The 26,872-nt window shown below is 36.8% G+C and overlaps 1 protein-coding gene across 2 annotated transcripts in view; it reads left to right on the forward strand.

The window, feature by feature from the left end:
* The window catches only part of HUWE1 (HECT, UBA and WWE domain containing 1, E3 ubiquitin protein ligase), a 148,936-nt gene that overhangs the window by 12,165 nt on the left and 109,899 nt on the right, over positions 1 to 26,872 (forward strand). For both annotated transcript variants that reach the window (XM_012660636.1, XM_012660635.1), the window contains exons 4-7: positions 16,158 to 16,226; positions 22,670 to 22,768; positions 23,442 to 23,648; positions 25,480 to 25,632. In XM_012660636.1, coding sequence (XP_012516090.1) covers positions 16,182 to 16,226; positions 22,670 to 22,768; positions 23,442 to 23,648; positions 25,480 to 25,632 — 504 coding nt within the window. In that variant the 5' untranslated portion in view covers positions 16,158 to 16,181. The remainder of the gene's footprint in view (positions 1 to 16,157; positions 16,227 to 22,669; positions 22,769 to 23,441; positions 23,649 to 25,479; positions 25,633 to 26,872) is intronic.

The following is a 26,872-nucleotide window of genomic DNA, read 5'->3' on the forward strand; positions in this document are numbered from 1 at the left end:
CAGCTGTACTTCATATAAACTAGGATTTGAGTGGGCCTAGGGTGTATCACCAAATTTCCATTCTTATCTATAAAATGATCATCAAAAAGTCTAATTCATAGGTTGCTGTGAGCATTGAAGTGAGATAATAGATTTTAAAATGTTTAAATTACAGAGTACTCCACAAAGATAAGGCCATTATAATTTAAGTAAAATAGGTACTTAACTGCTGTGTTACTTGGGGCAAATTACTTCATCAGTGAGCCAGTTTCCTCATCCTTTAAATGACAGTGATGATATCTCATTAATTCAACAAATATTTATTGAGGACATACACATTGCTGCCACATACTGGGAATACAAAGATAAGCAGTTGGAGAATGGAGGATAGTGTGGTCTACTAGGGGAAGGAGACCTGTAAATCACATTCAAAGGGATCAGTATAATAATATGAGGCATGAACAAAATGTGCTATGGCAGTTTACAAGAGGATATCAGGGAATGTCACACAGAATTTTGTTAAGAGTTAAGCAAGATAATACTTCATGAACTCAAAAATGCTATGCAAAGTCAGTTAAACATTCCAAATGAATCAGTAGGCTCAACCATTATTTCATTTCTTCACGGACTTATACTTTAGATGCATTTATTTCTTTGAGTTAGATTTTATGACCTCCTTAAGGGTGTTATGTACTCCTATAATAGAGTACCCCTGAAAGTAATGCTTTTGTTTAAGGGATTTTTTTCATCCATTACATCATCATTTTCTAGTTTCAATCACTGAACTAATTCAGGAAAAACTAGAAAATGTGTGCATATTTGGGGGGATATTCGTAATCCCACCACAATATTTAATCACCATTGACATTTTGGTATAGTCTCATCTTAATGATAAGGGTAATGTTTAAAGAATAAGGAAAGACAGCTCAGTAGAAAATTAGGGACAGACTTTTCTCAGAATAGGAAACTAAAAATATCCAATAACAAGAGAAGATACTCAAACTAAGAAATGTAAATTAAAATGAGGTCTTTTTAAATCATTACATTGGCAGAAAGTAATTTAATAATATTGAGTAATGGCAAAAGGTATAGGGAAGAGTCGGATCTTATAATACTGCTCACCAGTATTATAAATTGATACAGCTGTTTGGAGGTGGTTTAGGCAAGTTGCAAGACCGTACATACTATATGGTGTTATTTACGTTTTTAAAAAACTAGAGCAAACTGATAAGTTTATTTGGGAGATATGGTCATGGAGAACTTTAGATTTTTCTGAAATGTTTACATTTCTATTTCTGAGAAATTTAAAATATGCTAAAAAATACAGAGAATAATACAACAAAAACCCCTATTCCTACCTCCCCTCCAGAATTGACCATTTTTAACATTTATTTTTGCCTCAAATCTTTTTCCTGGGGGCAGGGGTAATACAGGTTGAGCATCCCCAACCCAAAATTCAAAATGCTTCAAAATCCAAAACTTTGAGCACAGACATGACGACATGAGTGGAAAATTCCACATATAAATATTTAACATAAACTTTGTTCCATGCACAAAATTATTAAAAATATCTTTAGGATATGAATTTCATGTTTAGACTTGGGTCCCATCCTCAAGATATCTCATTATGTATATACAAATATTCCAAAATAAAAAAAAAATCTGAAATCTGAAGCACTTCTGGTCCCAAGCATTTTGGATAAGAGATATTCAACCTGTATAGGTAAAGGGGAAATACTTTTTTAATATCCAACATTTCCTTCCTCCCTGCAGTCAGTACCATGAAATGCTTGAATTTTTATAGTGTGAGTATGGTATAAATTACTCATGTAAGTAAAAATTCAAAAACTATGTGATGGCCACACAAAAATCTATTATTAATATTAAATTTGTATACTACTTTGGAGCTTTTAAATTCATTTAGTAAGAATGCTTTGGGAATGGGACTTTTTTGTGTCGCTTGCTCATTTTATTGTAATTCTTGTTTGAAAACACTTTCCTGATTTCGTTTTTAAGTAATGTTCTTCATGATGTAGAAGTAAGTATGGCTTATTGTTGAAAAAATACCGATAAGCACACAAATCTCCTGAAATCCCATAACTCAGAGATTAACACTATTAACATTTTTGTGTGCTTTTTTTTCTTCCGAGGCTTTTCTTTATTCCTGTGTACCCTTAAGACTATATTCTTTTTTCAGAAATATTCTTTTTAAAAATGTTATTGCCTCCCTTCCAGCTTAAGAAAAATTTCAAACATAAAAATACTGAAAGAATAGCATGATGAACATCTGTATACCACCAGATAGATTTGACAGTTGTTAAGATTTTGCCATATTAGATTTATGTGTACATATGTGTGTTGAATTTTTCTGAAGCATATCAAGTAAGGATGATCCTTCATCTTTAAATCCTTTAGCATATATGCCTTAAGAATAAGGGCATCTCCTAAAAAACCACAATGCCATTTTCACACCTAGGGAATTTGTTACCTAGTTAGATTAATATTATCTATCCAGTTCATATTCACATTTCCTCAGTTGTCCCCAGAATGTCTTTTTAGCAGTTTTCTCCAAACCCATGTAGCAATGGTGTTTTTAAATTTGCCATTCCCACTTCTATAGCATTTTTAATGGCTACATTATGTTCTGCATGATATTCATAATTTATTTCCAGTTCCTTACGTTCATATGTTTAAGTCCCCATTTCTCATGATCTAAAACAATGCTTCTTAGTATACAGTAAGCATTTGGTAAGTGTTGAATGAAGAAAAGAAGCATAGGTACGTCCTAATAGATAAATCTTCATGACATCTATGTTTATTTCCTTAAATTTCTATACTTGGAATGCAAAACTTTAAGGCTTTTGATATTTATTGCCAAATTGCCCTTTAGAAAGACTATCCTACATTTTTCACTGTGGTGTGTTTAGTATATGCTCCATGATTTACAATATTATAACACCTCGGGATAAGCCTTGCTTGATAAATTAGTATTGCAGGAGAGTATAAAGCTGGAGATAGCCAGCCAGTATAGTTGCCATAATAGCTCCACTCATACATCTGCTGCCATTTTTTTCCAGAGACTACCTCGACTCCTCCAGCCTGGTTAACCCAGTCTGGAGTCCACGTCCTTGCCCCTCAGAGTTCCTTAAATATCTTGGTATAGGAAGTATAGTTTCAAGAGATGCAGGCATCACTTGAAAACAACCTTTTATATACAGGATTTTAGAATTTTTGCTTTTAAAAAGGCAGACTTTGGTGCCCTTGAAATCTCTTTGGATGAATTCAGATCTCTCCTTCTAGCACAGATTACCAACAGCTTTAAAATGGTAGTTTTCTCCATATCCAACAGAAAAGCTAGGTGAGACCCTATATTTAATATCATCCATATCAAATTCCTTATTTTGTAGGCCCAGATGTAAGTATAATGACTTGTCCAAGGTAACATGGCTCAATAGTGGTGGAGTTGGGCATTCAACCCAGATTAACTAGTCCAGTATTGTTTCTACTATGCTATATCTTTCCTTAAAACTGATCTCTCTTTCTAAATATGGCACCAAGTATCATCCATAGGAGTGCAGAATAAGTGGCCCTCTTCCTTTAAAAACCTTACCCCCAAAATGGGGACAATTTTAAAAAGAGAGTAGAAAGTTAATATGAGAAAGGCCAAAATCCGAAGAAAGCTGTTTCTTTGCCCTTTTGACCATGGTTACTACTTTCTAACATGAGGTCAGTTTGGAGCTCTTTGATGGGAAAATTCAATTTGGCTGAATGTTTTCATGCATATATGTATAGATGCCATAAACCAGTAGATGGAACTGAATTTCCTGCTTGTAAAACTTTCAAGGTAAAGTGATGTTTTCTTTGTGTGTGGGGGGGGGTTCCAGTAAAACTTCATTTACAGAAACAGGCAGTGGGCTGGATTTGTTTCCTAAATAGCCATAGTTTTCCAATCCAATGTATTATAAAGTGATGTTTTCTAAGCCCATCTTATTTTCCCTTCCTTTTCAACTGTTTTAAATTATAAAGGTAACATGTTTGCTGTTTAAAAAAAAGATTCAAACAAAATAAATCAAACAAAATAAAATTTTGTGCCTTTTAACATTTATATACTATGCTTATCATTTACATATTATACATATTTTTATATGTTAGAACATATGACTCAGCTCCATTCTTTTTAATGACTGCATTGCACTCTGAAGTATGGATCTACTATAATTTAATCGTTCCTTATTGTTGAGTCTTACAGGTAGAATTGCTTCTGGGTCAAGGGGTGGTACCAATTTAAATTTTTGACAGGTACTGCCAAAATGACCCTCAAAAGGGGTATAGTGAATTGACATTCCCATTAGCAGTGTGTCTGTGAGTTCCCTCTTCCCTCCCTCTATCTGCCAAAGGTGTGGGATATTGTTGATATTTTTAATTTTTTTTTTTTTTTGAGACAGGGTCTCACTCTGTTGCCTGGACTAAAGTGCAGTGGTATCATCATAGCTCACTGCAGCCGCAAACTCATGGTCTCAAGCGATCTTCCTGAGATTTAGCCTTCCAAGTAGCTGGGACTACAGGTGCACGCCACTGTGCCTGGCTAATTTTTCTAATTTTTGTAGGGATGAGGGTTTTGCTGTGTTGCTCAGGCTGGTCTTGAACTCCTGGCCTGAAGTGATCCTCTTGCCTTGGCCTTCCAAAGTGCTAGGATTACAGCCGTGATCTTTTTAATTTTAATCAGTCTGATGAGTGAGAAATATTACCTCCTTGCTTTGATTAGCATTTTTCTAACTACTAGTGAGGATGAGCAAATGTTTATATCCTCTGCAAATTGCAAGTTTATGCCCTTTTACTTCATTTAAACTTGGATTATTTGTCATACTCAGTTTTGAGAGTTCTTTGTATATTAGAAATAGTAACCCTTTCTCCATCTTACTGTACATATTTTCTGTTTATGATTTGGAATTTTTATGTAGTCAAATCTCATTTTTTTTCTTTTATTGGTTCTCAGTTGCATGTCTCTTGGAAGGCTTTTTCTCTGCCAAGATTGCAAGAATATTTCCCTACATTGTCTTCTAATACTTTTATGGTTTGGCTTTTTATGTTTAAATAATAGTGTGAAGTATTTTCATCCACATGGTTAGCCAGTAGCTCCTATTTTCCATCCTGGGAAAGGCTGTTTGATCTTTAAAAATATCCTCAGCTTAAAAGTGAATTATTTGCAAGAGTGTAGTTTGTTTAAAAAAAAAAAAAAAACAACTTAAAAATTGTGGCTAAAGCATGTGGGGAGCTGAGGGGACTATTATGTAATATCATGGAACTGGTAAGAGAGGGTAGGCAGTGACCGGGTCCTTAAGGTCTTGGATGCTGATTTTAAGTAAGGAGTTTGTACTTGATGTAGGTAGATTTTGAGTTCTAGGGAGATTGCTCTGGAGGCAATATGGATGATGGAATGGAGGGATCTGGCAGGATAAGATTTTAATTTAAAATGTCTTTAATTTATGAGATTTTAAAAACATACAAAAATAGAAAATAGTATAATGAATGTCCATGTAACTGTCACCCAGCTTCAACAGTTATCAACACGGGGCTGTTTTATTTATACCCCACTCCCTCCTTCCATTATTTTAAAGCAAATTCCTAAGTTAGTAGCAGATTGGAAAAGCATATTTAGTAATATCTAACATAGTGGCTCTCAAGGCTGCCCTGTGCAGCCAAATCACCTATACCTGCTATCCCCAACCCCTGGGCCTTGGACTGGTATCAGTCTGGTACCCATCTGTGGCCTGTCAGGAATTGGGCTGCACAACAGGAGGTGAGCGGCAGGTGAGCTAGGGAAGCTTCATCCCTATTTACAGCCACTCCCCATCACAGTCATCACCACTTCCTGTCACATCAGCGGCAGCATTAGATTCGGCATTATGGTGAGTTGTATAATTATTTCATTATATATTAGAATGTAATAATAATAGAAGTAAAGTGCACAATAAATGTAATGTGCTTGAATCATCCCGAAACCACCATCCCCCCCCACCCCAATCCGTGGAAAAATGGTCTTCCATGAAACCAGTCCCTGGTGCCAAAAAGGTTGGGGACTGCTGACCTAAGCAGCCTGCAAAAAAAAAAAAAAAAAAAAGCCAGTCCCCAGCTCAGACCTACTGAATTAGATACTTATATGGCCAGGCATTTTCAGTTTTCAAAATAAGTCTCAGGTGAAGTAAATTATTTATAAGATGATTTTTAAGTAACTTGACTTCTGACAAAAGAAAATATTTTCTTGAACTCCTTGAGTGCTGCTTGTGGCCCTTCTGAGTGAAATTAACCTACTAGATAGGGCAGCCTTTTCTGTGGGCAAATTCTTGAAATTTGAATAAGGAATATTAGTTTAGAGGCTGATTTCTTAATTTTCTGTCAGAAGTGGGGAAGGCTGAGAAAGCGTATGCATCTTTGAAACTAGATGTGATGAGGTATGAGGGAATAACCAGTCATTGTTATAATTGATCTTTTGCACCAACTCCAGCCACAAATAAGGAACGGGATGGAAAAAGGAAGGGGTGGGGAGCATAATTCTTAAAGGGTAGACTAGGATAATTCCAGAGCACCAGTTGAAAATTTGTAGACAAGGAATCTCTTCCTTAATTTTCATAACTTAAATTTAGGCGTTGCTATTTTTATTTTCTGTTGAGAATGCTAAGAAGGGCTCCTTGACATGCTGCCATTTCCTCTCTACTGGCAAAACTGATCATCTATAACTTGGGTGAGCCCTGTTTTGTTGCCTAGTTCTTCTGATGGCCAGTTTCTCTAAGTAACTGGGAATACATGACCAGAAGTATAACTCCTGGATATGTAGCTTCCCAGGACTGTAGAGTAGAAGATGTTGCAGGGGATGTGGTCTCAGATACCATTCTCACCTCCAAAGTCAATGTTGGAGGTTTCAGATTTCTTTTTCTTGATATCCCTGCCCTTGTTTTCTTTGAGCTTACTGCAGTGCAGAAAAACATCTGGAGCAAGCATATACACTCAATATGAAGTATAGTGTTTTCAGATTTTAAATGAGAGACTCTTGTCAAGGTATTTCTGCAAATAATTTCCAGATTTCTCTTGAGTAAATGCTATTCTTCATTTGCTTTATTATTACATCTTACTATCAGTGTCCAGTAAAGTCTAGGTCAGCAAATTCCCAGGGTACATGAGACTCATGTTTTAGGTGGCTGAGGATAGGGAGGCTGGTATCTATAGGAGGGGGATAGCGAGGTGGGCTGTGTATATAGACATGTGCACTGTGGAGTTGTGGAACATTTGGGTTTGAATCCAGGTTCTACCACTTCATAGATATGTGGCCACTCTCAGCCTCATTAAACTGGGCATAGTCTTCATCTCTAACTTGTTATGAGGATTAGACATAATACATAATAGGTATAGAGTAAATGTTAGTTAGCTGTTGTTATTGTGATCATAAATGGTTTTCAGAATATTCGTTGAGTGGCTGTTAAAATAATCAGAAACTAGACCGGATATAAAGACCTGACAATCATGTGGTGTTCCCTTTAAAAAATCAGTTAATCAGTGATGTCTGTGCTTCTGTAATCAAATAATGAGTAGGAGGCCAGGTTTCAAGAATCAGCTTGCTGCTTTCTGACGTAATGGATGGTCATGGCAGCTCTCAACTGAATTTACTTTCAGGAACTGTGAGAGGCAAAGGGAATGATTACAAGGCAAAAAGAATCAGTTATTTTGCTTTGTGGCACATTGGAGTTCTCTAAGCATTTTCTGTTTTAAAAACTGCCATAATGTTTTTCCATGTTTTGTTTCAGTGGGAGTTTTAGGGTGATTTTGATTCATCCTCACTCCCATACGTATGTGCAACATCTCTTACGTACCAACAGTCAACCAGAGTGCTTCCTGTGCTCCATGCTCCAAACACCAGAAAGTGTAGGAAAAAGCTCCCAAGAGCAGGCAGCAGCTAATCCAAGACATTTGTTTAGACGATTCTGTTCTTAATTTGGTGCATGTCCTTTGGCTCAGGGGCAACTGTTTTCTTCAGAAAAATTTTACAAAAAATTCTCATTGTAAATAGATGCGTGATTTATAGGAAATTTGGAAGGATCTGAAAAGCATGAAGCATAAAGTAAACTGTGTGTTATCCTGCCACCTAGAGGCAACTACTGATAATGTATATTTCTTCCCTTCCCAGGGTTTTTTTTGTTTTGTTTTGTTTTTTTAACTTACCCACTGTGTGGCAGACATTTTCTCATTAATAGGAAAGTGATAGGTACGGGGTGCAATGTAAGCACATATGGAGGGAAACTCAGTCAAGATTTAAGAGATTAGGGAGAGGATTGTCCTAATTCTGGATAGTTATTGTGTTCAAAACCCACATAAGTACTCATTAATTAATGAGAGGCTAAATGATCCTCTGTCTCTAACTTTCTTAGGGACTCTTTCAGTTATCCCCTCTTTACAAGATAATTTGCATCCACTGGCTAGGGTCCTTATTCCCCTTCCTTCCTCTCTACTTTTCAGTGACCCTATAATTCTCTGCTTCCATTTACAGCCAACATTTTCAAAAGAGTTTTTCACACATGCCATCTATGCTTCCTCGCTTTCTACTGAATGCCTGACTCACTCCAGTCTGGCTTTCATTCCCACTACCCCACTGAAATGATTGCTTGTCAAGTTATCTCTAGTCCCAATTTCAACAAACGTTTCTCTGTGGACACATTTTGACATTTGATGCAACTGATCACTCTTGCCATCTTTATCTTTCATGATATCCTGATTAACTAGTTTTACTCCTACCTCATCAGCCTCTCCATTGCTAGATTCTTCTCCTTTGCCTTGCCTTTAAATGCTAGAACAAATAACTTAGTTTGGGACCTCCTTTCCTTCTCTGTAAGCGATCATCTCCAGACCCATGGCTTCAAGTACTGTCATTATGCTGACAATCACAGATTTTATTCCCAGTGCATACTTCTTTCCTGAGCTCCATTCTACAAATACTTGCATACCTATCATGCGGAAGATAACAGCGCTATGTGCTGGGAGCTTTAACATTGTAGAAAATCAAACCAGTAATTACAATTGATACTTGTTATGAAAGAAACAAGCAGGGTACTATAGTAGAAAAATAACAATGGGACCAGCTTTAGGTGGGATGCCACGGGAAGCCTCTCTGGGTCTTAGTTTAAATGTCAATTCCTCAAATCTGTGGGAAGGGGTGGGGGAGCACCAGAAACATTCCAGTGGGGAATAGCACTTTTAAATTAAAGGACTAGAGGCCAGAAAGAACTTTGAGTGTTCCAGGTACCAAATGAAAGACTAATGTTGTTATGCAGAGAGAAGAGATTGGAGAGAGTTCCAGGAACCAAAATCATGCTTAGAGTTTGGATCATGGTTAGAGTTTGGGTATAATTCTAGGGAAACTGTTGAAAGATTTTAATCAGGGAAGTAACATGATCTGATCTATGTTTTAAAAAGATTACTTTTGCTGCTCTCCAGAGAATGGATTGGATGAAAGTGAGCGTGGAAGTGAGAGCAGTTATTCCTATTTCATAGTTGAGGAAACAAACACAGAGACAGATTTGTCTGTGTTCATACAGTGAGTAAGTGATATAACAAGGATTCTAACCCAGGTTTCCTGATTCTCAGCCTGTATTCTGATCTGGTGCTTCTCAAAGTTTAATATGTTAATCACCTAAGGATCTTGTTAAAATGCAGATTCTGACTCCTCAGGTCTGGGTGGAGCTTGAAATTCTGCAGTTTTTAATTGATGTCAGTGCTACTGATCACTTTGAGTAGTAAGGCTAGTATACCACTGCTCTCAACTGCTCTTGAGCCAGCTCTGGGAACTACAGGTGTCCTCTGCCCTTAAGCTGATTCAATAGTGAAAGTCATTGTTCCTAAATTTTATCAGCTGGAGGTGATGACTACAGAATGCATCACCCTGTAAAGAGTGACTTCCCTCGGTATATTTTAGTTGTATACACTTGTTCTTTGTGTGAACTCTGCAAAATCAGAATTCAAACCTCAAAGGTAAGTGAAGGTTGGGGGAATGAAGAAGTGAAAAAATAAATAGTTGATTTAGCTATGGGATGGTGATTCATAATAATTTGTTTCCTTAAAGTTTGTTGTCTTTCTGACCTATGTTTAGGAAAAAGTATTTCTTACACGTAGAGATTGCTTGGTATTCAGAGTTCTGGTTCTGACCCAACAAAGGCAGTAGGCCATTTCCAGGAATTTGTTTCAAACTGACTTTTTTTGTTACAGGTTTTTTTTTATGTAATGGGATTTTCACCTGTTTACCTTCTAAGAGTTAGGTGGAACTCAGTCCCCAATTACTGTTCCCTTCATTAGTGAGAGTGACAGTATCTCAGCTTGTGCCCCAGATTCCTCTCTTGGAATAATTTTTTTGACAGTAGGATCCAACAGTGTAGAAGAATCTGTCACAAATTTATATTCATCTGCCAAGTATTTTGTAGTAATAAAACTGATAAATAAAGTGAACAGAACAATATTAAAGTATGGACTTGAGAGTCAGACCTGGATTTGGATCTTGGTGCCAACATTTACTAACCAAGCAAAGCACTTTTTTTTCCTCTGAGCCTCAGTTTTCTATCTGTAAATAGGGATAAAACTTGGCTTGAGTAGTGAGGATTGTATAAAAGAATATTATTTATATGAAGTCCCTGGACAGTGTGTCTCAAAGTGTATTCTTTATAATACTTAAATTGGTGGGCTTTCAGTAGATGCCATTTGATGCTGGGTGTTTTTATTGGGTGCATCAAATGCTTGCATTTGGAACTCAGAGTTGAGCCCCTCATGCAGATAACCAGAGACAATTTAGAAATCATTCTGCCACCAGCAGTAGCTTCTAGGCATCCAGAAGTCTTGTGTTGGCTGCAGAAGCACCCTCAGCTAAGCCGTTTCTGTGGGAGATCCTTGGCTGTAGTTCCAAGCTGCCTTGGTTACTCCCAGTTTTCTGAATGTGTATCTCTAGCTTTGTGTCAATTCTGTGAGCTATCAGATATCCTTCCAGTGAATTACTCTTCTGCATTAGTTAGCCAGAGTCTTTCTACTGTTCCAGACACTTGACTAGTACAGTATACACTAAGTCAAAACAGCTTTAGTTAGAGCAAGATACTTACTTGTGTAGAGACTCAACAGTGACCTCATCTGCATTTTTTAAAACTGGTAAAATGGTTGTGATTTGCTTATTTTAGTGCATAAATTACGCAGTGTTCTTGTTTTGGAGGATTGATTGATTTTTTTAAAAAAATAGACTTTATTTTTTAGAGCAGTTTTACGTTCATAGCAAAATTGAGCAGAAGGTACAGGAATTTTCTGTATGACCCCTGCCTTTATACGTGCATAGCCCCCCTCGTTATCAACATCCCCCACCAGAGTGGTACATTTGTTACTATTGATGAACTTGTATTGAGACATCATTATCACCCAAAGACCATAGTTTACATTAGAGTTCATGCTTGATGTACATTTTTGGGGGGGGTGGAAATATTTATAATGACATGTATCTACCATTATAGTATACAGAGTAGTTTCACTGCCCTAAAAATCCTCCATGTTCCACCTATTCATCCTTTCTTCTCCACTAACCCCTGGCAATCACTGATCTTTTTACTGTCTCCATAGTTTTTCCTTTTCCAGAATGTCATGTAGTTGGAATCATACAGTATGTAGCCTTTTCAGACTGATTTCATTCACTTAGTAGCATGCATTTAAGTTTTATCCATGTCTGTTCATGGCTTGATAGCTCATTTCTTTTTAGTACTGAATAATACCCCATTGTCTGTATGTACCATGGTTTATCCATTTACCTACCAAAGGACATTGTGGTTGCTTCCAAGTTTTGGCAATTGTAAATAAAGCTATTAATACTATAAACATTCATGTGTGAGTTTTTGTGTGGACATAAGTTTTCAGTTCCTTGGGGTAAATACTAAGGAGTGTGATTGCTAGATCACATAGTAAGAGTATGTTTAGTTTTTGTAAGAAACCACCAAATTGACTTCCAGAGTGGCTGTACTGTTTTGCATTCCCACCAGCAATGAATGAGTGTTCCTCCTGTTCCACATTCTTGCCAGCATGTGGTGTTGTCTGCATTTTGGATTTTGACCATTCTAATGGGTGTGTAATGGTATCTTGATTTAATTTGCATTTCTCTGATGACATGATGTGGAGCACCTTTTCATATGCTTATTTGCCATCTGTATATCTTTGGTGAGGTGTCTGTTAAGGTCTTTGGCCCGTTTTTTAATTGGCTTGTCTTCTTACTGTTGAGTTTTAGAGTTCTTTGTGTATTTTGGGTAACAGTCTTTTATTTTTGGAAATATTTTGTCCCAGTTTGGCTTGTCTTTTTAGTCTTTTGACAGTATCTTTTACAGAGAAGAATATTTTAACATTTCTGTGATTCATTTTGAGTTAATTTTTGTGAAGGGTGCAATGTAGATCTAGATGTTTTTGCATGTGGACATCAAGTTGTTCCAGTACCATTTGTTGAAAAGACTATCTTTGTCCATTATATTGCCATTGCTTCTTGCTTCTGTAGTCAAGATCAATTGACTATATTCATGTGGGTCTTCTGGTGGACTCTTTAATCTGTTTTTTGTTTTTGTTTTTTGTTTGTTTGTTTTGAAGAGATAGGGTCTCATTCTGCTGCCCATGCTGGAGTGCAGTGGCACAATCATAGGTCACTGCAGCCTTGAACTCTCGGGATCAAGCGATCCTTCCACCTCAGCCTCCTGACTACATGCACGCACCACCACTCTTGCCTTGTTTGTTCTTTCACGGGTACCACGCTCTTGGTTACTGTAGCTTTATAGTAAGTCTTGAAGTCAGGTAGTGTTAGTTTTCTGACTTTGTTCTTCTCCTTCAATATTGTGTTAGCTATTCTGGGTCTTTTGCCACTCCATTTAAACTTTGGAATCAGTTTGTCAGTATCCACGAAATAACTTGCTGAGATTTTGATTGGGGGTGCATTGAATCCATAGATCAAAATGAGTAGGACTGACATATTGGTAATATTAAGTCTTCCTATCCATGGACATGGACTATCTCTCCAATTATTTACGTGTTTGATTTCTTTCATCGGAGTTTTATAGTTTTCCTCTTATAGATCTTGTACATATTGTTTGATTTATACCTAAATACTGCATCGTTTGAATGGTATTGTTTTAAATTTCAGATTCTACTTTTTGATTGCTGGTATATAGGAAAGTAATTGACTTTTGCCTATTAACCTTATATCCTGCAACCTTGCTATAATCGCTTATTAGCTTCAGGGGTTTTGGATCTAGTCTTTTGGATTTTTACATATATGATCATGTCATCTGTGAAAAAAAGACAGTTTTATATCTTCCTTCCCATTCTGTATACCTTTTGTTTCCTTTTCTTGTTGCTTTAGCTAGAACTTCGAGTACAGTGTTAAAGTGAGAGGTGATCATCCTTATTCCTGATTTTAGGGGGAAAGCTTCTAGTTTCTCACCAGTAAGTATGATGTTAGCTGTAGGTTTTTTGTAGATATTCTTGATCAGTTTGAGGAAGTTCCCCTGTATTCCTAGTTTATTGAGATCATTTGGCTTTTTACTGTTGAATTTTGAGAGTTCTTTATATATTCTAGATACTATTATATGGTTTGCAAATATTTTCTCCCAGTTAATTTTATAGTTTTACATTTAAGTCTGTGGTTTTCTATAAAGTGGGAGATTTAAGTCAAAGTTCATCTTTTTGCCTGTGGATGCCTACTTTTCTCTGTCACCATTTGTTGATAAAGTTATCTGTCTTTGAATTGCTTTTTCACCTTCGTCAAAAATCTGTTGCGCATATCCGTATGGGTCTATTTCTGGGTTCTTTATTCTGTTCCATTGATACATGTGCCTATCCCTCAGCCAATACTACTTGATTTCTATAGCACTATATATATATATATGTATAGATACACACACACATACATATATAAAATAAGTCTTACAAGTGGGTAGAATGATTCATTCCTCTTTGTTTTTCTTTTCCATAATTGTTTCAGCTATTGTTCCTTTGCCTTCCCATATACACTTTAGAATTCTTGGCTTATTTACAAAAAATCTTGCTGGGATTTGGATAGGAATGGTATTAAACCTGTATATCAGTTTTAGGAGACTTGACGTCTTTACTATGTTGAGTCTTAGATCTCTCCATGTATTTAGATCTTTGATTTTTTTTTAATCAGCATTTTGTAGCTTTCAGCATGTAAGTCCTATATATGTTTTATAGATTTATACCTAATAATTTCATTATTTTGAGTGATTGTGAATAACTTTGGAGTCCCCATATCCATATTGCTAGTATATAGAAATATGATTGATTTTTATGTTTATCTTGTATCCTGTAACTCAGAGGATTGATTAGTTCTGGGAGAGTTTTCATAGATTTCTTAGGATTTTCTAATCCTTTGTCATTTGCAAATAGGGACAGTTTTATTTCTTCCTTTCTGATCTGTGCGCCTGTTATTTTCTTTTCTTGCTATATTGTAGTGGCTAGAACTTCCAGCACTGTATTGAATAAAAGTAGTAAAAACAGACATCCTTGCCTTGTTCCTGATCAGATACTTGGGTTTGTATGGTGTTGGGGCCAACTGCTACTTCTTGCAGCAGAGGCAGTTTAATACCCTCCCTGCAAATGACTGCAGACACAATAGTCTGTCAGCCACTTGCTCTAAGTAATGGCTTTAAGAAGTTTTGTGAGAAAAGGAGAAAAAAGCAAGCCTGAGAGTAAGTGTACAAATGTCTCAGCTTGTGGTTTCCACTACATGGATGGGATTGTTGCCAGAATCCTGTTGGCCCCATTTTATATGTTTTGAGGTTGTCGGCAGCAGGCATTTTGTTCATTTTGTATTAGATGCTGAGTTAATTTTTGAAAAAGTAATCTGGAATTACATACCCTAAATATCAACCATAGAGGGAAAACACCTGTTTTTCTTCAGGCATTATTTCTACAGAAACATTTTAGAACATAGTCTGTATTTTTTCACCAACTCTTCCTTAAGTGCCTGTTGATTGAATGGTTGCAAGCCATACAGGCAAATATATGCTATTTCCACAGTACTGAGTATATTGGACTAAATCTAGGCAAAAAGCTGCCTAAAATTTATATCTGTGTTTGGTCAGCTTTATATTATTGGCCGCCTTATTGGGGGAGAGACATTGACCTCTAATGACTGCTCCTGAGTAAATATTATTAATAGAATCTTTGTGGGTAAAGAGCCTGCAGTCCACTTCTACCTCTGTGCATGTGTCCTAGTTGCTAATGGGAGAAACCTTTATTTCTTCCTGTGCTTTGGTCAGGGCATCTTAAAGGGCTTGTCTGCTATCAAAGATCACCTGGGGATTAAAGACATGGCAATGTCTATTATTCCTCATTTTCTAATTAAAAAATAAAAGTATTGTGCTTGTTCTTATGACAGAACTAATGTATTTTTATTGGTAAAAAACAGTAAAAGAGGGACATAGGTAAAACAATCATATGTAAGCCTTTTGGTTAACAATCAATTAATATTTTGCTGCATATCCCTTCTAATCTGTTTTCCTTAGACATAGGTTTATACTGTACATTCTATGTTGTAACCTTTTTATGTCATCATGAACATTGTGTGTTACATAGTTGTCTGCAATATTTTTAACAGTTGTGTAATATTTGATTTTAAACATCCTGTTTTGGACATTTGGTCCTTTCCAATTTTTCACTATTATACATGGTCATGCAGTATGGATTCTTGTGGTTAAATATTTGTGTACATCCTTATGACTTTCTTTGGATAAATTCCTAGAAGTGAAATGTCTAAGCTTTCCAGAAAACTGCAGGGCTATGGTGAGTTTTTCTATCCTGAGGTGTGCTGGAAACATTGTACATTTTTATTTTCAATAAAGAGTTTGAGATGCTTGTAAAAGAAAAGCATTTTCATTTTGGCTTGATTTGGTTCTAGGCTTGGCAACATAGGGGTATGAGCCAGTTGGATTTGGAGAGATTCTTTACACCTGTCTACCTCATAGCTCTATCTCAGAGTTGGCATAGCATCGTAACTCTGGTGTTTTTACTTTAAGCATTTTGCGTGTCTTCATTCTATTATTGTCTGTGTCGAAGCTTGTAGAGGTCAAGATTGCAACTTTAAGTTCTCACTTCTTTTGTGATTTTCTTTTCAGATCATAAAGCAGAAAATCGAAAACATGAAAGTAGACAGAACTAAACTGAAAAAGACACCTACTGAGGCTGTAAGTATCCAAAAGTTTCCTTTGCCTATCTTTTCTTCATTTCAAACAAAATCTTTGTGAGCAGTTCTCCTATACTGATCCTCCAAATATATTATCACTCATATATACAAAGTGCAATAAAACAGCAACTTGTCTTGAACCAGTCAAGTTTTCTTTTGAACTTGCCTTTGTTTAGATAGCCAAGAAACCAATGAAAAGTGAGTACTGAACATTTCTTTGTAGCTTTGTGTACCTGATATAGGCTCTCAGGCTGCTATTCCTTGCATTGAAAGGCAGTATGGTATAATGGAAAGAGCAGATGGGGGTTCAAATTTTGACTATAGCTGTGGGAGCTTTCAATTTTTTTATAAAATGAAAGTGGGAACAACTTTCTCATTAGTTTTCTTGTGAGGCCAGTGTTTTAGTTTTCTTTATTACTGATTCTTAATCATACAATTAAGCTTAACCTGTGTATTGAATGGCCATGTCAGTTGACCCTATGTCAACAGAATCCCAGCTTCAGTCCAGAATTCTATCAGCTAGCTTGAACTGTGTTCTGATGTGAAAGAAGTGTTGCGTTATGATACTCCTGTAGAGACCCCATGTCCTTAGTTTAAAGAGCACAAGTTTTGGAATTAAACCTGGGTTTGAATTATATTAGATTTTTGTGGCTGAGAGTGTATTAACTTGCCTGATTTCCACAAAGTTCTACAAAATGGGGCTGATAATTTCTTCCTCCTTGATGTGGGGTAATTGCTTGGCATAGTATCTGGCACATAATAAATAAATGCTCTTTCTTTCTTTCTTTTTTTTCTTTTTCTTTCTTTCTGTCAGTGTCTCACTCTGTTGCCCTGGCTAGAGTAGTGTCGTGATCATAACTGACTGCAACCTCAGGCTCCTAGGGGCTCAAGTGATCCTCCCGCCTAGCTGGGATTATAGGTGTGCACCACACATGGCTAGTTCTTCTATTTTTTGTAGAGATGGGGTCTCGCTGTTGCTCAGGCTGGTCTTGAACTCCTGACCTCAAGCTATCCTCCAGCCTCAGCCTCCCAGAGTGCTAGGATTACAGGTGTGAGCCACCACACCCAGCCAGTTAATTCATTTTCTAAATATAGGCCACTTGGTTTTTTAAAAATATATAACTACCTGGCAAGTATCACCAAGGGATAAACATTAACATTTTAGTATATTCCCAACCTTTTAAAAAGTTATTGCAGGCCGGGCCTGGTGGCTTACGCCTGTAATCCTAGCACTCTGGGAGGCCGAGGTGGGTGGATCGCTCGAGGTCAGGAGTTCGAGACCAGCCTGAGCAAGAGTGAGACCCTGTCTCTACTAAAAAATAGAAAGAAATGATCTGGACAACTGAAAATATATATATATAGAAAAAATTAGCCGGGCATGGTGGCGCATGCCTGTAGTCCCAGCTACTCGGGAGGCTGAGGCAGAAGGATTGCTTGAGCCCAGGAGTTTGAGGTTGCTGTGAGCTAGGCTGACGCCACAGCACTCACTCTAGCCCGGGCAACAAAGCGAGACTCTGTTTCAAAAAAAAAAAAAAAGAAAAATTATTGCACATGCACACACAATTATCCTGCCCTCTTTACTTAGCGTTGTACTAATGAGAAGCACTTTTTTTACCCTTGCCAGTGTTATAGATTATCTTTTAAATTTTTGTTAATTTACTGGGTGGGGAAAAAAGTATTTCAGTGTTATAATTTGCACTGCTTCATTACATACATTTTTCAAGTATATCGGCCTTATATCAGCTCTCTTTTTGTGGTGTTCATATTGTATTTGACATTGGAATGTCAGTGTATTTCTTACTGAATGCCATATATATTGAATATATTAATTTTCATATCTGTTGCAGATACTTTCATTCACTTTTGATTTTGTTTTTGATGTGTTTTAGTATCTAGAAGTTCTGAGAACTGTCTACCCAAATGTCTTTGGAAACTGAAGAGCAAAAAGAAAATTTGCCTTAAGAACTACAGTTAAAAAATTAAAACAGTGGCACCAGTGTAAGAATCTACTGATAAGAGATTAGAAAACCTAGAAAGGATCCTAATGTACACAGAACATGATATATGATAAGAGGGATTATAAATTGGTGAGGAAGGACATTATTATTAGTCAGGAAACTCATGCCAGGACAGTTGTTTGACTTGTGGAGGGTGGGAGACTTATATTGTAATAAATTCTAGGTAGACTAAAAGTCAAATATTTTTAAAATAAATAAATTATAGGAGAAGTGGAACATATAGGTAAATGTTTTCCTGGTCTTAGGTGGGGATGGTTCTTCCAAGCTTTAAAACAAAGGAAAATAATCATAGTGGAAATGTAAAATACTGTGTCCAAAATAAAAAAGATACATGTTAGCCATCCTGACAGGTGTGAGATAATATCTCATTGTGGATTTGATTTGCATTTCCTTGATGATTAATGATATTGAGTACCTTTTCATATAACTGTTGTCCGTTTGTATGTATTCTTTGGAGAAATGTCTATTCAAGTCCTTTGCCTATTTTTAAGTCAGATTATTTAGATTTTTTTGCTATCAAGTTGCAGGAGTTCCTTATGTGTTTTGGAAATTAACCCCTGGAAGACATCATGCAAAGTGAAATAAGTCAGTCACAGAGAGTCAAATACTGCATGATTCCTCTTATATGAGGCAAAGGTATAGAAGTAGGCAATAGAATGATAGTTACCAGGGAGTGGGGGGAGGAAGCTGGGGGAGTTGTGTTCAGTGGGTATATATAAAGTTATACAAGATGAATAAATTCCAGTTAACAGTAAGCTATTAGGTATAGTCTGCCCTCTGTATCCATGGATTCTGCATTTGCGGATTCAACCAACTACAAATAGAAAATACTTGAAAAGCCCAACAATAAAAAGAAAAAATACAACTATAAAAAAATAATTCAAGTTAAAAAAACAATGTAATGTAACAACTATTTACATAGCATTTACCTTGTTTTATTATAAATAATCTAGAAGTGATTTAAAGTAACCAGGAGGATGTGTATAGGTTATACGTAAGTACTACACCAAAAATGTATAAAAATACAGGGTGCTTGGTATTTGTGGGGGTCTTGGAATCAATCCCTCACAGATACTGAGAGATGCCTGTGCTTAAAATTTGTGAAGAGGGTGTACCTCATGTTAAGTGTTCTTACCACACACATAAGCATACACACATGCACGTGCACACGTGTACACACACAAAGGGACACAAGGAAACTTGAAGATGATGGATATGTTTATTATGGTGATGGTAACATGAACATATACATACATCCAAACTCACCAAATTTTATACATTAATTATGTACAGTTTTTTTGTATACCAGTTGTATCTCAATAAAGCTTGGGCAGCAAGGAAAGGCACATGGCAAGCTGGGGAAAATATTCATAACCCAAATGTAGTTAATATCTTTAGTAGCTAAATCAGTAGGAAGAATGAATATCCCAATGACAAAATGGGCGTAGGGCATTTCCGAAAAGAACAAACCCAGTAAACTTCTAGAAGGAATAAACCTCCTTGTGAGTAATCAGAGAAATGCAAATTTTAAAAAATGTTTTTAATCTAATGGATTATAAAAGATTTGCTTTTGGAGTCACACTTACATACAAATTTCTGGTTCATATTTCCTAGCTACTAGCAAATTACTTAGGATAAACTGCTAGAAGTGGGATTTTTAGGGCATTGACTATGCAGACATTTTTTTTTTTTTTTTGAGACAGGTTCTTGCTCTGTTGCCCAGGTTAGAGTGCGGTGGCGTCATTGTAGCCCATTGCAACCTCAGACTCCTAGACTCCTAGCTTGATCATTCCTCCTGCCTCAGCCTCCCAAGTAGCTGGGACTACAGGCGTGGTCCACCACACCCAGCTAATTTTTCTATTTTCTGTAGAGATGGAGTCTTGCTCTTGCTCAGGGTGACTATGTACATTTTTAAGACTTGAGTTGCCTATTTTCCTTGAGCAGCATAAAAGAGCACGCAGTTTCCCATACTGTGGTTATGCAAGGTATTATTTTTAAGAAAGGCTCTTATGGATCACTTTATGTATCAGCAGCTGTGCAAGGGATTTTTTTTCTCTATATTTGATATTGGAACAACTCAGTATAAACCGTGGCAATTGATATACAGCCGTTGAATTGGCAAATGCTTTCTTTTACATTACCATAAATAAGGAAAATCACTCAGTTTGCATTTATATAGCAAGGATAAGATGGTAAAGATATACTGTTGTGCTTGCTGCATTCTCCTACAAAATGCAAGAGACCTTGACAGTCTGATAAAGTAGAGAACATTATGCTGTTACATTAAATTGGTGTCGTTATGCTAGCTGGATCTCGTGAGCAGCAAACACAAACACCTTAGATCCCTCAGAGTTTTGTGCCAAAGAGTCAAAGATGAACCCTGTGAAAGCTTGAGGGCCTGCAACATTAAGAAACTTTCTAGAGATCCTGAGGACTGGATATCCTTTATAAAGTGAGAGGCAAATTGCTGCACCCTGTACAACACACCATGAAGAAAGAGGAACAGCGTGTGGTGTGCCTCTTTAGATTTTGGAATTAACATATATCACATTTGGGCATGCTGTTTTGACCAATTTACTGGGTAACCTCTAAAGCATTTAGTGGGCAACCACTAAAATGTTAGTGAGGTTTGGATCTAGAAAAAACTCTGCAAAAGGTCCAGGCTATGAGGCAAGCTGCCCTACCACTTGGACATTATGACCTAGTACACGCAGGTGACTGACTTAACATGTCAGCTAAAGATGCTGTATGGTGCCTTTGGCAAGCCCCAATAGGAGAGTCACAGCTAAGACTCCTAGAGTTTTCGCTGTGTTGTCCTCTGCTAACAGCGATTCTACATTCACAAAAGCAGTTTCTGGCTTGCTACTGAGCCTTAGTAGATTGAAGGCCTGATTATGGGACATACAAAGTTATTACAGGACCCAAATATTCATCATGAACTGGGTGTTATCTAACCCACAGAATCATAAAATTGGATTTGCATAGCTGCATTCCATTAGAAATAGAAGCTGTGTATTCGATACTGGGCACAAGTGGGTCCAGAAGGCACGAATGAACTTGATGGGCAGGTGGTTAAACTTCCCTATGTTATCTCTTTCTACTGCTTCACTGCCTCTCCTTCAACCTTTACATCATTAAGAAGTGGAAGAAAAAATATAGCCCTGGTTTATGGAAGGATTTTGTACTAAGGATTTTACATATACTTAATTACTGTAAAAATTTGAGGTAGATCGTAATAATGCTTACTTCAGAGGGAGAAAAGGTTTGGAGCTTGGCTTAAAGAAACCTGCTTTCATTGAGCCCCTTGTTATATTCCATGTTCTATTTGGTACGTTCAAAATATATTTCCCCTAGTTTGAATTGCACAGCAGCATTGCTAAATATATAGATGTTGTTAGTTCATTTTGCAGAAGAGGATGCAGAGATTCAAAGAGGTAGCTTACAGACTATATAATTCCAAAGTCCATATTCTTTATAATAGTATGCTGTCTCTCAATATTAAGGTCCTATTATGTGAGATAGATATTTATGTATATGGTAGACATTTGAGCTTCATATCTCTGAGGTAGCTATTAGGTGTGTTTTCCTGGTAAGAAAACTGGCTGAGAGGTTGGACTTGCTTATGATCAAACAGTTTAGTAAACATAAAGCTAAAAACTGAACTCAGATGTTTTGTTCCAGATCTGGCCCTATTCCCAGGACACCATTATGCCTTTGCAGAGTTAAAGAACAAGTGTAGTCATTTCTCCTAGCTGCCATCCATTAAGAGAAGGGTTCTCTCCCAGCCCCTATCCCTTTCCCCTCTTCCACTTTCAGAAACTTTACTGTAAACTCTCAATCTACCCTGTTACCTGACAAACAAAATGGGCCCTTTCATCAGTACAAGAGAGCAGGAATGTATGGAAATGGGAACCCCAAGTAAGAATGGAGTCCTAGTTTTACAAAGTTCAGAAGGTCTTTGCCTTCCTACAATTGGAGGGTTTAATGTTGCAAAAAAGAAAAAAATAGCCAATGCTAATTTTCACCTTCGTGAATTCAGTAGGGCTTTTCAGTGTTTCTCTGATTCTATATACCTTACTGGACATTCTGGTTAACTTTCAGACCATGGTACAGATTCTTCACTTTTTCTTTTATTGATGTGTAGCTTATTTATTTTATTTCTATTATCTGTACACTTCTAAGTAGTTTGCATCTACAGGTTTATCCAAGTTTTTTTTTTTAATGCACAGATGAATTGTTGAATAAAAGTGTTTCTTCATGAGGTTTCTATTTTAATCTCAAGTGATTATCAAATCTCCAGTTTTCTTAAGTAGTGTGTTCTAGCAAAAGTTAAATTACTGTGTGGGCTTAAGGATTACTTTCTCATTCTCCCTCTTTGCATCTCCCTCATTGCAAAATATCTTTTGTGAATACTTGTTTTTCTCAGCCTGCAGACTGCAGAGCCTTAATAGACAAACTCAAAATTTGTAATGATGAGCAACTCCTCTTGGAACTGCAACAGATCAAAACATGGAACATTGGGAAGGTATGTGAAGCCATGCTCCCAAAAGATGGGACTCACTGTACTAGTACATCATTTTGTATGCTCTGATAAGGAAAGAGAAACCACAATTGGGTAACTTCATTCAGCAATTACTTAATAAGCATTTAGTATGTGCCTTGCACAGCTCTAGACCAGTGGCTTTTAGCCTGAATGGTTGCCAAGGAAATTTTGAAAGAAAAAATGTGAAGGGAAATTTTTCCTAGCTGAGGAATGCTTGCACAGGTGATGCTAAAGAATCTCAACCACAGAATTCCTTATGTTTAACTGACAATATAAGTTTGAAATAGTTTCCAGATTTTTACTTTTAGTTTAAGAGAATTTTCACTAGATAATTCTAAAAATGAATTTTTCTGATAAAACAGGTTCTGACAGAGACTGTCTTTGTAGACCTCAAAATGTAGCCAGATTTCTTCCTCTGAAGACGTAGCTCTAGGGCATTTGTGGTGTCTACTGTTGTTAGCACATATATCTTGATGAGTATAACAATTCCAGCCCTTTTATCTCAGAGTATGATCTTTGTCATATGAGCAAAGGTGGGATGTGAACTTGTCTAGCTGTCATGCTCAGCAGTCTCTCATATAACAAAGCCAGTTACAAAGCACCCATGCAGTGATTCTACCTTATTCTTATATCTTCTTTCTCCTCTCTTCTCCAGTGCGAGTTATATCATTGGGTGGACCTGTTGGACCGCTTCGATGGAATTCTGGCAGACGCTGGACAGACAGTGGAGAATATGTCATGGATGCTTGTATGTGATAGGCCAGAAAGAGAACAACTGAAAATGCTTCTCTTGGCTGTGTTGAACTTCACAGCCTTGCTCATTGAGTACAGCTTTTCCCGGCATCTGTACAGTTCTATAGAGGTAGGGAAGGTTCAAGCTTATGTGTTCTGTTCTTGACTAGAATTGTGTATGTCTGGATACAAGGAAGTTGCTATTTCTCTGATGATTACTTCCTTTTCATTATGGAGCTCTGGTTTTCCAGTGTCAAAGGCAATGGTAGGATGTTTCTTAGATATATAAATACACCCTTCATAGGGATGGTGGGAAGGTTCTGTACTATCACCTTTGCCCTGCCTTTTCAAGATTCAAGAAATAGAAATGATGGCTCATGCCTGTAATCCTAGCACTCTGGGAGGCCGAGGTGGGAGGATCGGTCCAGGTCAGGAGTTCGAGACCAGCCTGAGCAAGAGTGAGATCCCGTCTCTACTAAAAATACGAAGAAATTAGCTGGACAACTAAAAATATAGAAAAAAAATTAGCCGGGCATGGTGGTGCATGCCTATAGTCCCAGTTACTCGGGAGGCTGAGGCAGAAAGATTGCTTAAGCCCAGGAGTTTGAGGTTGCTGTGAGCTAGGCTGACGCCATGGCACTCTAGCCCAGGCAAGAGAGTGAGACTCTATCTTAAAAAGAGAGAAAAAGAGAGAGAGGGAGGGAGGTGGGGGGAGAGAGAGGGAGGGAGGAAGGAAGGAAGGAGAGAAGGAGAAATGTAATACGTGTATTGAAATATTCTAGGGAATTTGTGGGAATTGATCTTTGTTCTAGGTTGTTAAGAGTAGCCCCAAATTACTTTTAAACTGTTTGATTTCCTTATCACATTAATGTACTTCTAGGTTTTAGTGCGCTGGTTTTCAACTCTACACTCTCCCCAAAATACATATTTACAGCATCCTCTGTGTCCTTAAAGAGTAAAGTGGCTATAGCAATAAGTGATCGTTTGGTCAGAAATCCCTACAAGAAGAAATTCTTTTCCTTTTTTTTTTTTTTAAACTCTTTTTCCCTTTCTTTCCTGAATACATGCTGCACAGAGAAATTCTTTTCCTTTAGCCCAACTTTCCTCTTTCTGTCATCATTAGTTAGGTACCCTGTTGATTTTAGGTATGTTAATTTTCCTAAGTGTTCAGTAAAGAAATAATCATAATCGGAATAAGGAAGTTGAAAGAAAGTGGCTTAGGAAAAGAATTGGGATAACTGAACTAATGGCTTAGCACACAGAGCTTTAAGCAGGGGGTAGATAGGCAGTCTGTTGAAGATGAAATAGATATGCTGCCCAAGGAAGTCTGTGGCCTTTGGCATAATTGGCAGCTTGGAATGCCTTGGTTCATTTCCAGTTAAATTACATACTGAGTTTAATTCTGACCAATTGCTTCAATATGTTGGTGGATTTTAATTGTATTTAAAAACCAACATAAGGCATATACTGTATATTTTACATAATTGCCACCAGCTGTTGCTGATATCTTTAGCTTTTATATGAAAGACCCTGTGTTTTAATTCCAAGTTTATATTTGTCATAAATAATACAGAGGGAGCATTAAATGATCTTTCCTTCACAATAGTTTTAGTCCATTTGGAGACTTAATGTTCTGAATCCCACATATATATTATGTCACATTTGTCTCTCTTGTAATCTCTTCTTTCCTGCGGAGACACCTGTGCAATTTCGAACTGCTGCTTACTTTTTTTTTTTTTTTTAACTTCTGTTGCACTTTCTGGCTAGCTGCCAGGTTGTAAGCTCCTTGGGGACAAGGTTGCATGTTGTAGATTCTCATGTTTATAGTATTTTTTGTATTATTGTGATTGAACTTCTTGATAGCTTTGTAAATGTTGACAAATACATTATTATGTTGGCATTTTACATTTTCAGTCAGTTGTGCCTGATACCTTGAACTTTGCCCATTTTTGTCCCTGTAGCATTTGACAACTTTATTGGCTTCCTCTGATATGCAAGTGGTGCTGGCAGTCCTTAATCTCCTATATGTATTTAGCAAAAGATCAAACTACATCACACGTCTTGGATCAGACAAGAGGACCCCACTGCTAACCCGGCTGCAGCATCTGGCAGAGGTGAGTCTTGGGTTAAGAGTGGAAGGGCACAAAAACTGGAGCACATGGTTCTTTTCAAAAGGCATTTCTTGCAGTGTCAAAATGGATCCCTAAGTTTAGTCTATTGGCCTAATTGAGTAGAACTATTGGCCCACTTAAAAAAAACCAAGTATTCTATTAAGTAATTTTGAAGGATTTCATGAATCTCTGCTCACATAGCAGAATCTTTGTTCAAAAATGGCAACTTCTCTACTAGAAAGTTCAAAATTAGATTCCATGTAAAAGAAAAGTATGATACAAATTTAAAAATCTGAATTTGAGTCCTGGCCCTGCTTATTAGTTCTGATAGTAGTTCTCTCATCTGAGAATTTAGTATATATACTTCAGAGTTTTTTAGAATAAAATAAAACATAGGGTACTCAGTGCTGTGATCAGTAATTAGTTTGTGGTGATAGTGATCGTAATTGAAGGCATATGGTCTAGTAAAAAAGTTCAGCTCTACTAAACTATTGTCCAATGTTCCTAGAGGCAATTTGATAATAAATACTCAGGTTCAAGAGGTAGCCACTGCTGGAAAGCTTTCTTGAAAGAAAAGTGTTAAGGCTGGCTTTTTCAAAGCTAATTTAATGGTTACCTCACAATTCAAGTTCCAGACTGTTTTTAGGTGCCATGATTACTTTAAAATCATTTTTGTATAATTATAAATGTATTGCAAAAATTCTAGGGCATACAGGAAAATATAGAGAAAATATCAGTCACCTGTAATTCATCCTGATAAGGCCTCCTTTAAAATTTGAGCTTTTTTTTTTTTGCATTTGCAAATATGTGTATACATGCATGTGACCTGTTTTCTTAAGATACTGTAAATATTTCCTCATTTTATTAAAAAACATATAAGGGGGTTCAACATTGGATCCCCGGGTCACAGTTAAAAGGAAAAAGAAACCATATCTCAGTAGATGTTTCCAAAGCATTTGATAAAATTTAGCACATTAGTGAAACACTAATACAAACTTTAATAAAGCTAGAGTTTATCTATGAGAAGTAGAGTTATTTACCAGGGTCACAATGGGGGAGATGAGATATTTCCATTGAATTCAGAAGTCACACAAAAATGTCAAGTATTACTTCTGTCATTTAAATTTGTAGTAGAGGCCCTAACCAATACAAGAAAAAAAAAGAAATGAATATGTATTAAAAGAGAAAATTTATTATTATTTGTAGGTGATGGGGTGAGTCTCTTGGTTTCCTAGGGAAACAG

The sequence above is a fragment of the Propithecus coquereli genome, unplaced genomic scaffold (genome assembly GCF_000956105.1).
Source record: "Propithecus coquereli isolate 6110/MARCELLA unplaced genomic scaffold, Pcoq_1.0 Scaffold671, whole genome shotgun sequence".
Taxonomy (NCBI): Eukaryota; Metazoa; Chordata; class Mammalia; order Primates; family Indriidae; genus Propithecus; species Propithecus coquereli.